At 40.4% G+C, this 13,010-nt stretch overlaps 1 protein-coding gene across 3 annotated transcripts in view; it reads right to left on the reverse strand.

Annotated features, from left to right (window-relative positions):
• The window catches only part of emid1 (EMI domain containing 1), a 99,282-nt gene extending 88,253 nt beyond the window's left edge, over window positions 1-11,029 (reverse strand). For 2 of the 3 annotated variants that reach the window (XM_088335854.1, XM_088335851.1), the window contains exon 1: window positions 10,558-11,029. In XM_088335854.1, coding sequence (XP_088191980.1) covers window positions 10,558-10,724 — 167 coding nt within the window. In that variant the 5' untranslated portion in view covers window positions 10,725-11,029. The remainder of the gene's footprint in view (window positions 1-10,557) is intronic. The other variant, XM_088335853.1, reaches the window with a different exon arrangement.
• Window positions 11,030-13,010: the final 1,981 nt, after the last annotated feature.

Here is a 13,010-nt window from a genome sequence, read left to right on the forward strand (position 1 = left end):
GGGGGTGAGAGGGGTCCCCGGTAATGTTTTTTGCATGGGATAGGCAGTGCTTCTGGCCAATGTCCTGAATGGAGGGAAGTGTAGTCCCGATTATTTTCTCTGCTGTCCTCGTTACCCTCTATGTCATCTATGTCGCAATCTGAATTTGATATATTTCGACTTATCAATCGATACACAAATACAGTACTATTCTTTTGGGGGGCAACCTTGACCCTTCCTGTAGTTTTAATACCATGCACCTTAAAGTCAAGTGTGTCTTACATATATAAAAAAACATAAGATCACTATTTATAGGGGGCGCGCTTTATAGTATGGTGCGTGAAATATGGTAATTCAATATTAGTGGGGTACCTGTTGTTTAATATTAAACCCTCTTACAAACTAACCATTTCCGGCACTCATTTCGTTTTTTTTTTATAGCGGTTTATTGAGTGAACTCAGTAGCCACTCCGTTTGCGCCCGTCTTCTCCTTTTCTGGGGCCGCTAAGATGGATGAGGAATGAGGCAGGTCATGGGCTCAGACTGCCTGTCAGACCATGACGAGTGCTCAAGGGGAAGATAAAGAAATAGAATAGGCACCAAATAAAGCCACTCACCCTGCTGCTTTCAAAGGACTAAGCTTTGCCGTTTTTAAAGAGGACAAGTGTGAATGAAGGCTTTATCAGAGCCGCCACAGAGGGACTGCGCTAGGGAAAAAATTACTTAAATTGTGTTGATCTCCTTTCATTTGATTAATGCCGAAGAGTAAATGAATCTCTCATTTTTCTCTCTGCCAAGATTAGACATTTCTTAACTTATTGGGCAGATTGTTTTTGGGGGGAGGAAGTAATTAAGCCAGAATGACAAAGTGTGAGGACTGTTCAGCTTTAACTACAAAGAGTGTTAATCTAATGTGTGATTGTAGTTTTAATTGGTGTCAAATCGAATGTGATTTAGGAGCTGTCCACTGAAGTTGAAAATACAATCATACTGTACTAAGATACAGTGTTGGAACCAGGTTTTGTATACCCTTTTCATTACCAAATCAAGCACATTTCAAGGACTTTCAAAGCCAATTTTCCAAATTTTCCGGTACCCTTTATAAAAAAACGCGGGGTTAATCAAGTAATTTGCGAAGCCACAAGTATATCTATGCACTTTTTACTATGATTTTTAGATCTTTAGTGAATTGCAAATATATTTGTTTTTGGGACAAATCGCTCACCATATGGGTATTGGGTAAAAATGATTGTACTATTATGTAGCTTACATTTCGGGTTTTAGGAAGTCCTTCCCATTTCAATTTACCACTGGGAAACACAAACTTAATTTTTTTACACAGCCCATAATAAATATCCATAGTTGATACGTAATCCTTGCACGAATACACATTAATTAGTGCCCTGTTTAGGTGTAGCAATCGCCTGTCCTTTTGGGCGCGACCCATAGGGGACAATGCCGTACAAACTAATGCGACCTGCCGTTAATCACGAGAGGAGAAATGCAATGGTAAAAAGAAGGCACCAGAGAGCAGTGTCTGTGTCATTTTTAAGCCTAGTTTTTGAGAAACATGGCAACAATTTCAAGTATCTACAAACATCTTACCCAAAATTCAAGCCCTTTAATTCTTTAAAAACAAGCATTTTCAAGGATTTCAAGAACCAGGCGAAACCTGTGAGACCAACGCGTTACAGGGGTGGCATTGGTTCAGGAGGTAAAGCGCTCATCTTGGGATCAAGAGGTCACAGGTTCGATTCCTGGCTCCTCTATGTTATATGTCGAAGTGTCCTTGGGCAAGACACTGAATCCCTAATGCCCCTGATAGCAGGTAGTTCCCTTGCATGGCTGACGCTGATATCAGTTAGTTAGTGTGTGAAATGGGAAAAGTGTGAAGCACATTGTAAAGCGCTTTGGGAGGTCTTCATCGACTTGAAAAGCGCTATATAAATGCAGACCATTACATTTACAAAGGAACGTGTTCCTGGAACACAATCGCTTTTCTCTGTAACAAATACTGTAACGCGTCATTAATAAACTTTTGTAACTTTACCGTCGCTACTACTTGGTGTGTTACAATGCTACCTCATTAACAAACCTCACTAATATAATGTCTTTGGATTGTTGAGTACTGTTGCTTCACTCCCGTTGTCACATGCATGCCTCTACTGGTAGAGGCAGTTTTTAAAGAGTGTTTGTATGTACCAAGGAAATACAACTAAATACAGAGTAGGAGAAAACTGAATTACTCCTCATGTCAATATTCTACCAACTGAATTTACAAATATATAATAAAAATCAGAGAGTTAGTTTATACGCGCATACTGGTAGGGGAGAGGGGTAGATGTGTCTTATACAGAAACAACTAACGAGAAATCAGTGGGTGGGGCAAATGTGAGCACGATAAGAATTTTTGACTATTTTTGCAATACACCGTGGCTGGAGTTAAAATAAAACATCTTGGACGGTACACAGAAATGAAGAGGGAAATCTTTGAGTGGTTTAAAGCCCAGAGACAAAATGGATATGGAATGTCTTGGCTAAGTGTTAATTTGCTCACTTTCAAGATTGCACAAGCCAAGAAATATGAAAGGTAGATTGCTTCAATAGTTTGATGTACAGGATTTGGGTCACAAATAAGTAATTCAGATGGGATGGTGGGTCCTAAAGTCAGACCAGTTGAGAACCATGGTAGGGCGGTAACAGAATACATGTAACAACATTACGTAATTAGTATACCATTGAAATGTAATTGTATCAGTTCCGTTTCAGAAAAAAAACAATCAAATTACAGTCAAAGTTATTTCAGATAATGATGACTTCCCTGGATTACAATTATATTTAAAACTACATTTCGTATAAATAATGCGCCGATAGACGGATTGTGTCATAATTGAAATCACTGACACGAGAAAACCAGAAGTTAGGTTTACATGTGAAGTGCGCATCGGTATCTATTGCGCATTTGGTACAGATTACATGTTTGTCACAGTTTGTTACAAGTAAAAATACTTGTATTTTTTGTCTGTATTTTATTTTTCCTTCAATTTGGCATTAAATTTGTTGAATTGGTGCAAACCTGCAATTTCCTGAGACTAATGATAGATTTAGGGACATTTAGTAAATTTGAATAATTATTCTGCAATTAATTGTTGTGGACTATTTGATTACTGGATTGATATGCTGAGAGAATGAGTTACTTAGCTTAGTATATCTGCATACTGTACTTTAAAGAGGTTTGGCATCCCCACTTGAAACAAGTAAAAAAGTTCGTTGAGAATTTAGAAAGTGAACATTTGGTGTGTTTAAAACAATATTGGGTTCGTAATGCCCTCTCAAGGTAAGCTAAAACAGATCCACATGATAGAAGAGATATCATGTGTGCCACGAGAAAAAGAACAATTTACTTTGGTTATGTGGTTAAAATTTGAACACTTTTCGTAGGACTACAAGCAACTACATAACTTTGGTTTCCTCCAATTCTCTTTCAAGGTTACATAGATCATTTATGTTAAATCAAATTTAGTATTTTTATTAATATTGTTTATTCTGTCTTTAATTATCATATTTGATATAGGAGTAATCCAAAATCAATCAAAAGTAATCCAGTTTCATTCCTTCAAAATTATAGTATTCAGATTGTTACTGATTACATTTTTAAACAGGTAACTAGTAACGGTATCGGATTCCTTTTTAAAGTAACCCCCCTAACCCTGTTGAGAACTGATTATTTTTTTTGGTAATGCGCTCAACACTGTGTTACAATTTACGCATAATAAACATTTGTAGATCCCTCCTGGTCTTGTTGTGTCCTATTTGTCCTTAAACCTCTGACCTTTGGGGAAGGGCGCAAAACATGATTCTGGCAAAACTAAGAGACCCACTGTAAATGTATCAACTTTCACGGGAAAAAAGAGAGTCCAGATGCAATGAAGTCCCACATGCTGGTGTTTGGTAAATACTGTATGTCCACAAACCTGAGGCTATGAGTTACAACGGCGCTAAGCAGTGAGAGAGGCTTGTGAAACCATGAAATCCACTTGTGTGGTGTGCCTGAGAGAAGATTCCTTCGTGTTATTCAACCTAGAAAGAGCTGACATGATTGTCTGCCATCTTGCTACTGAAGGTACACCTAAAAAACAAAAACCTTGTGAAATGTTGGGCAAAAACTAGAAGAAAAAACGGTTTAGTCACTTTAAGTCTAAGTCAAGTTACATTCATTTGTATAGCCCTTAATCACAAGATGTCTCCATGGACTGGACAGGATTACAGTTACAGCATCCCCTGATCTTAAATCAACAAGCGGGCAAGGAAAAACTCAAAACCTCAGCATGAGCAAAAAACAAAACTTGAGAGGGGGCCTCACAAGTCTTTGTAGTGTGTTATGTTATTTGTGCTTTGTAGCACTTATTTTGGTTGCACTGCATATTACAGTGGCATCTCGTGTCCAAATAGTACACGTTGTCCCTTTCAAGCAGGGGTCTCAAATTCACGGACGATGAAAAGCAATTGTCCCGCAGGGTGATAGTTTGTGGCCCCCGACTTAAGAATGAATGTTTAAAGTAATTATAGGCGCGAATTGTGGATATATTTGAATGCTTTTTATCACAGCTTTTGATTTTTCGAAAACCGGATCTGGCAAATGCTTCCCCAGACCCTAGATAAAGTGGCCCTCGAGTAAATTGCGTTGAGGACCAGTGTTCCCTCTAAGCTGTGCGCGTAGGCAATTGCGCACTGCTCGCGCATTCTCAGCGCACAAGAAAATCTAGCCAGCACACAAAAATGAGGGCTCAAAATTAGTAATTAAGAAGCGACTTAAGTCAAAGTTACAGTGCATGACGGTAAAAATACACGGGTTCCCCTGACGTTGTGTCCTAAATGCGGTATTTAGAAGTCGAGTCAAAGTAGAACGAAGTTGAATAAAGTTAGTAGAGTTTGTCGACAACCGGCTTCTTCGGCTCGGCTCACTAAAAGGAACCGGCTCTTTCGGGTCCTAAACGTCTCTTCAGGTTGTTTTTGCTTCTTTAATCCCAACATGACCAAGTATTATGTAAAACTATGCACAAAATGACTTAAAAGAAGGGGGTAATAGAACAAAAAAGAAAAAAATACCAAAATGAAAAAGTAGTGAAAAGCTGGGAAAAAAGAAACAAAAGGAAGATAAAATTTTAGAAAAAAGCCAGAAAAAAAGAAAAGAAAGAGACGTAGGAAAAAAGTAAATGGAGAACAAAAAGAAAAAAGTAACAGCTCGGAAAAAATAAACACAATGAGACTTTTTTTAAAGGTATTTTTTAAAAGGTAGAAAAAAAACACAGATAAAAGAAGAAAAACTTTGTGTTGCATTCAAATAATTTCCACTTGTATCAAGTGAATCTTGTTGCCAACATCGTACTTCCACTAAAAAATGTGACTAAGTACAGTTCTGTATTTTGCAACCGACTAAATAAGCCCCAAAAATGTTAATATTATGTGACAAAATATATCAGGAAAAAAAAAGAAATGTTTATCTTGTGAAAGATTTGTAAGAACAAACGACATTTGTAGGCCGTACAACCTTTGCAATAGTACATGAGTCAATTCATTCAAAAGAGAAAAATAATTTTGCATTGCCGGAAACTCAGCAAAATGTAACTTGATGTCAAATTTGGACATGTTTGATCATTATTTATCTTGCCACACTTGGGATTATGGTTGCTCACTGTTGTTTCAAGCGTTGCTTACCGACTTTGTGTGAACGCTCAGACCCGTGGAAAACTAGAGGGAACATTGTTGGGGACCGTTGCTTTTAAGGGGATTTCTAGTTTAAAATAAACTGCCACAAAACTGCAGGATTTAACGAAAACAAATGTTCAAAAAGTGAATATCTATGATTTGTTTCAATATACCAGTAATGTTGCTCTAATATAATTTACCCGTTACGTGGATTTCATTTCGCTGACCTTGTGGAAAATAAGAGATGCCCACTAAATAAACCCCAAATCTTGAGTCACATGTACATACGCGTAACTTACCTTGCTAAACTAATTTTAAATGTAACACATCAGATTCAAGCATCCTTCCTCTGGCACTGCATAAATACATAATGAAGATGGACTCAACGGCATTTCTCGACACGATTTTAAATTTAAAATGTGAAAAACCACTGGTGCAGATCCTGACGGCATCAAATTGAATTCATTTGGAGCACACTGGAAATAGAAGACCGGATGGCCACAGGCTGTATCAAGTATTCTGCTGAATATTTTCCAGAATCAAATCATTCCTAGTAAGGACTACAAATTTTCTTGCAAAAACGACCAGATTGATGACACTGTTTTTTTGTTTAAATCTGGCTGGTACTTTGTATACCCCCCAACATGAACTCCCTCCACCCCTTCAAGAAAGTTTGTCTTTGGACTCTATCCAGGGATACATAGGCGTTACACCATTACACCCGACAGAGGTTTGTGGACATTGGCTTCCAACATTGATAGAACATCCTCGACGAATTGGCAAGACCACTAGGTGCTGCATGGATTGTTATCGGGTCCGGGAAGGGGCGGAGGCGGTGGAAAAAGCAAAAGCTAAAGCCGCAGGTCCGGCCTACTGCTACGTCTATTTAAGCCTCTGCTCACTTAGCGCCAACCGTGCACGACGCCACCGGTGATCGTAAATTTGCTTCTGCCAGCAGGTGGAGGAAGACAGAGCGGTGGCAGTGGTGCAGAGTTTCAAACATGTTTGATCATTTTGCCACTCGTCGCCAAATTCTTCAAGTGTGCAGGGGTAGCGTGGAAAACCGCGACTTGACTCATGCGATGTGAATCTGTAGTGGGTAGCTGGCTCCCGTCATTCACGTCCAATAGCCGGGTTATAGAGCCTTTTTGTATGTGAACGACAGGAGTCGGTTGACAACAGCACTTTCAAATGTAGGGCTCACATTTTTTTTGCAACTTAGCCCTTTTTTGCTTTTTGTTTCGGCGCATTAGTAAATACTGTATTCGTAATTGCTTTCTATCTATCGTAAATTCCGGACTATAAGCTGCTACTTTTTTCCCAAATGTTTAGCCCTGCGGCTTATTCAGTGAAGCGGCCAATTTATGTAATTTTTCTAACGGCCACCAGCGGCACTCGAGTACAAAAGGTAAAATTTAGACCGGTGGAATTGTGCGCCGAGGTAGACTGCATCCTCTTAGTTTATGTTTGAATTGTCTGTATGACAGAGGTTCGTTCCGATTACGAGGAAGACGCCCTTTGATGGTGACAGTTTTTAGGAGAAAGACGAGGACGGTTTACCGCGAATTTCGCAATTGCGATACGGCTGTTTTTTAACAGCTACGCTTTGTACCTTGCGAGCGTGTTAGGAGTAGCGTGGTGGTACCTTTCACAGGCACGGTTTGGGATGAAAGTTATATTATTATTATTAAAGCTTTGAAAACTCTCGATGTACCGTCTTTCTTTGTAAATATGTGTAACCATGTACAATATGTATTTGCAACTGTATATTTTTGTAATGTATTTATTTTAGAGACTTATTGTGATATGTTTTCTACGAACGAATCAAAAAGAAGGGGCGGAGCAAACGCGGGCTGACGGGATGTGGGGTAAAGCTGAGTTATTTTTCCCTCCCTTAACTTTGGAAATATACATTTTTTTCGTTGGATCACTTTCAACGGGACCTGGACTTTAAAGGTTTGCATTAAATTCTAACTACCGGTATCATTTTCCGTTTATGTTGCCGATTGTGGTGGATGGATTGGGTACTATATTTGCAGTTACAATCGCGGCACCTAAAGTCAGATTTGGGATAAACTTGTGACTGTATTACATGTTTCAATGTTGGCGCATGCGGCATATATACAGGTGCGGCTTGTGTAAGGACAAAACTAATAATGTTTGCAAAATGTGGCGCATCGGCTTATAATCAGGTGCGCTCTGTAGTCCGGATTTTAAGGTACATGTTAGCCGCCATTTTAAATGGTGTTATGATCCGAAAATTGTAATGTAAAATAAATTATTGTGTGCTCCACTAAAACAGACTTGTAGAATTATTCCCGATATGGTAGACAGGCACTGACCTTTTGATTGACACCACTCTTGGCCATTTGCAGGCTTTTTTTTTACAGTCCACAACCTGCATTAGCCTATATGGGCCTGTTTGATCAAAGGGTGACCGATTCCTGTACTTCAGACTATCTTCAGCCAGTAATAACCAAATCGAATGATGATTGACACGTTGATTAATGAATGAAATTCCCAACATAATGTTATGCCATTTTCTGGGGGTGTATTCACAACAGAGCCAAAAATAAAAGTGCGCAACGCAATTCATTTTTCACTTTTACCCCCCTTTATTACACGAAAGTGTGCACAATCCTTGATTGAGTTCTGGAAAGAGAAGTCAAATATTTACAACTTTTTGACAACGTCTAAAAAATTGGATAAATTAAGATACACATTTGCAAATGGTTTTAGTGTTGTAAACTGGTTGTCTACAAATGGCCATTTTTGGAAACGCTTAAACCTACCCTAAGGAAAATGTGTAAAATATAAGGTTTAGTTTTCCAGTTTGTGATTAAATTTGACAAGGTATTGTCTCACGTGTTTTCCAGCTAAAATGCCCATGCTACACTTATCTGCAGGCTTTTGATTAAAAGAAAAAAAAATCAGGCGAGAATATAAGCCTTTTATTTCTGTGTGTTGCAACTCAGATTACTCAATGTTAGTAACACTTGCATTGATCATTTCAGTTTGGTACAAAAGGTCAGAGTCTTTCTACATCGCTTCTCTCACTAAAATAAAAGGCCCCCGAATTTGTTGTACCACTCTGTACTCACAATAAAGACCATTCCATTGCATTCTTTTTTACTCTATCCATCCATTGTCTTCCACCTATCCTGGGATGGGTTGCCGGAGGCCCCGACCTCTCTATCTCTGCCATTTTTCTTTAGCTCTACACAGTTTCTCAGGAATTGCCAAGCTTTTCACCCTATCAATAAGGGAGAGCCCTGCCACCTTGCAGAGGATACAGTACTCATTTTAGGTGCCTGTGGGATCTTTTCTTTCGGACATGCCCCATCATACAACGATTGTTAAATAGAAAGCTTTGCCTTTCGGCTCAACTTCTTTGCAAACACGGACCGGCACAGGGTCTGCATGACTGCAGATGCTGCAACGATCCGTCTGTTGATCTTCTGTTCCTTGGAAAAGGTTCTCATCCGCGACCCTGAAAAGGCATGTCACATTTTCCAGCTGGGAACTATGGTCTTCTAATTGGAGGAGCTGATCTTCATCCCAGCTGCATCACACTCGGCTGCAAATAGCTCCAATGAGCTGGATATCACAGCTTGGGAAAGCCAACAGCACCACATTATCGACAAAGAGCAGAAATGATATGCTGAGGCTCCTAAACCAGATGCCTTTCACGCCACAGGTGCATCTAAAAATTCCGCCCATAAAGGGTATGAACAGAATCCGTGACAAAGGGTAGCCTCAGTGGAGTCCAACTCTCGATGGAAACAAATCCGACTGCCAGCAGTGTAGACCAAACTCTGGCTTTGGTTTTGCTTGGACTGAACACCCCGGATAAGACTGTGGGTACCCCATACTCCCGTACCATTCTCACAGGGCTCTCGTGGGGAATACGGTCGAATGACTTACCCAAGTGGGCAAGCTCCCATGCACATTTGAGGACCCGACCAAAGGCATAGAACTAGTCGACTGTTTCACATTGTGGACGAAAACCACATTATTTTACTCTTCCTTTTTAAAAAAATTAAATATACATTAAATCGAGATTAAAAATGTAAAGACAAAAATAATCAATTTTTACACCAAGATCGCATGGGTGCTGGAGCGCATCCCTACCATTTTCGGACAGTGGAAACACCCTGAACTGCTTGACAGCCAATCGCAGGGCACACTGACACAGACAAATCACACACCCACATATATTTAGGGACAATTTGGACCTGCAGATTAACCTGCCACACATGTTTATGGAATGTGGGAGGAAACCTGAGTGCACGGAGTAAAACCATGCATGCACAGAGAGAACATGCAAGCTTCATACAAGGAGGCCGGCAGCTGATTTGAACTAGGGACCTCAGAACTGTGGGGCCGACGTGACAAGAGAAAAACTATTGGTATATATTTATTCATTAATTCATTATCCTTACAAGGTTTGCTGGGGTGCTGCTGAAGTCCACCCTGGCCACCTTCGGGCTATTGGAACCCTCTGGATAGGTGGCAAGTCTATGACAGTATTTATGTATTTTATTTTATTTTAAGATTCTCAGTGAATAACTGTTTCAGGGGGTCCAAGAATAGGGGAACATCATTAACTAAAGGCTTATAACACTGGAAAAAAATTCTAGCACAGTAAAGGGAAAGGCAAGCAAGGAAACGTGATCTCAAGAGTATGGGTCAAGTTGAGGACGAGAGAAGTCGTGGAGTGATAATTCAAATGTCAAGAATATAACAATACCAGTCAGATCGATAAGACGTGAAGAATTGACAAAGTCAAGCATCGGTATTGTATGAATGCAGGTTTTGAATAAAACATTTACGAACAAAAGGAGCATCAAATCAAACTGAATGACTTACCTTTTCTGATAAATGGAGGTATGCGCGGCTGCAGCTTGCTCCCTGCTTTTGTAAAGTCCAGTTTTCCAAGTGCCGTCGGCTGGCATGCAAAGCCAGAGGAGCAGCGGAGTCCAAAGCAAACTTCTCCTGCAACGTGCAAACACGATCTCCATTTGGCAAGGTCTCATCGTCGTGGCATCGAATGCAAACCAGCGGCTGTTAACGCTTTAATGAGCTACACTTTCCTCCGGTATGAAAGCCGGCACAAGGAGAAAAGTTCAACGAAGGATGTACCAACGAGGCAATTCAAGAAAGCGTGCGCATCCCTTCCCTTAAATTATTGTGGTGTGCACAGATGCTTAAAAGCTTGGAGGTATGATGATTTGATTTCATCACCCAGCAGACGTGCGTGCGTGCGTAAATTGTGCTCTTCGATGTGCGTGCATGCCCACAACGAGCTGGGATAACAGCAAGCAGGGATGCACTTCTTTATAGGCGCCTTTGGTCTCTTTAAAGCACAACCTACTTGCTTCTTTTACCCTGCCCCTATTATGTGAGCCCCTCTCTCTCTTACAGGACAATGCATGGCCAGGAAAGGAACGCAGAGACACACGCACCACTGTATGGGGTACATTTTACAAGATACATTTCTATCAATAAATGCGTGAAACATGAGAACACAGTTAAAATTATTGCTACTTTATTTACTCCACTGGTTTTCAACTGTTCTGACTTCAGGATCCACCGTTCAGCTCTAGTGACAAAATGTGACCAAAATATAGAAAAAAAATGTCCACTTCTCAAATTCATCCGATAGGACTGTGCAGTTTAAAGCAGAAATAGTAGAATATATTCACTTTTTTCCCCAAAACAAAATGATCAGCAAAACCAAAACTTCAAGTAGGATACAGTATGTTCTTGCGTAGATCACCTAAAACTGCTTTTAAATAGCCACACAGTGAAAGAAAATCAAAAAGAAGAAATTACAACTTTGCTTACCCTGTAGCTGGGAGCCTTATGACTGTTGTGTGCTTCGACCTCCAAAAGTTGCATGGAGAAGGTTTATCTGCCGCTTTTAGCATGCGCCCCTTGTTTGCCCTCTCCTCTTAGATAGGCAATTGTGAATTTTTCATGTCTTTTTCACCAAATGTGACCTGATTGGTATAACTTTGTCCGACTAGCTCCCCGTTAGAGTAGGGGCTGCCGAAGGCTTTTCTGTTTTGTTTGCTTCTGGTTGGCGCTTGGTTTTGCTGTATCCCTTGGTTTATTACCGGCCGGCTTCGCTATAGCCATTGCCACTTTTTGTTGTTGGTTTCCGGTTAGCTTAGCTGCTCACCCCGTGTTTTTTGGTTGGCCATCCTCAGGTTTGTCCGTCGAGGCTGCAGCCGCCTTTTGTTGATCGGTCCCGCTTAGCCTTCCAGTGGCAGCTTTCGGTGTGTTTTTTGCCAGTTAACTTTTTTTTGTCTGCTCACCCTTTGTTCTGCCATGACTGCATCCACCTGCGACATAAGGGCTAGGCATTCTTCATAAAAACTAGCCAGACAACCTTGACCACTTCCTCTAACATGTAAAACAATGTGGCGGCTGGCCTATCAGGGTGATGGTGTTCCTCTGATGAGATCACAACTTAGGATGACAATGCCATGCTGTTTTCAAAAGGCATTATCTCGGAATCTAGCTATCTATCTACCCTGGTCATATCCCCCGAGAGGGGTGACCAACAGCAAGACAAACACATACAAAAAAGAGAAGAAAAAAAAGGGAAAAAGAAGCAGAAAACACACACATTGCCCAAACAAGTTAAGCACCTCAGAACCCAAGTTGGTCATGCTTTCGTCACTTCAGATGAAACGGGACACAAGAAAGCAGCCATGTCACTCGGGTCAGGGTGACACAACACACTCTTCTGTTCAACAGCAGGGCCCAACAGATTTCACTGGTTTACCACTGCCACATCATACAGGTGGCCTGCTCATCCCTTAGAACAGGTCTAAACATCCCACTAACCTTTTACAACACCTCTCCACTCATTCATATCCCCAATAAGAGCTCTAGCTTCCACTATATTTAGACCTCTTTCCTGCAATGCACTCATAACACCATCCATCCACGTCAATCGCGGCCTTCCTCTTGGTCTCCTTCCATTTACTTCTGCTCTGAAGATCCTCTTCAACATTTGCTCCTCATCCATCTTCTCCATGTGTCCAAACCAAACAAGTACTCTCTTATCCACACGCTTGCTCAGTTCCACTACTACTCCAGTTGTCTCTCACAATTTAATTCCTCAATCTATCAATATCTTGGAATATAGTTGATAAATACCACTGTAATATATATAGATTTTATGCAAAAACAATGTACTATTTCCTCATATTTAGCATTTTAAAGTATTTGGGAACACCTTCAACAGATGCTTGTGTTTACGGTAATGTAATGGCTTCCAACTTATCTTTAACAGGTAGTGTTCATTTTAA

This window comes from Urocampus carinirostris, chromosome 5 (genome assembly GCF_059441175.1).
Source record: "Urocampus carinirostris isolate Australia breed hairy pipefish chromosome 5, RoL_Ucar_1.0, whole genome shotgun sequence".
In the NCBI taxonomy this organism is placed as follows: Eukaryota; Metazoa; Chordata; class Actinopteri; order Syngnathiformes; family Syngnathidae; genus Urocampus; species Urocampus carinirostris.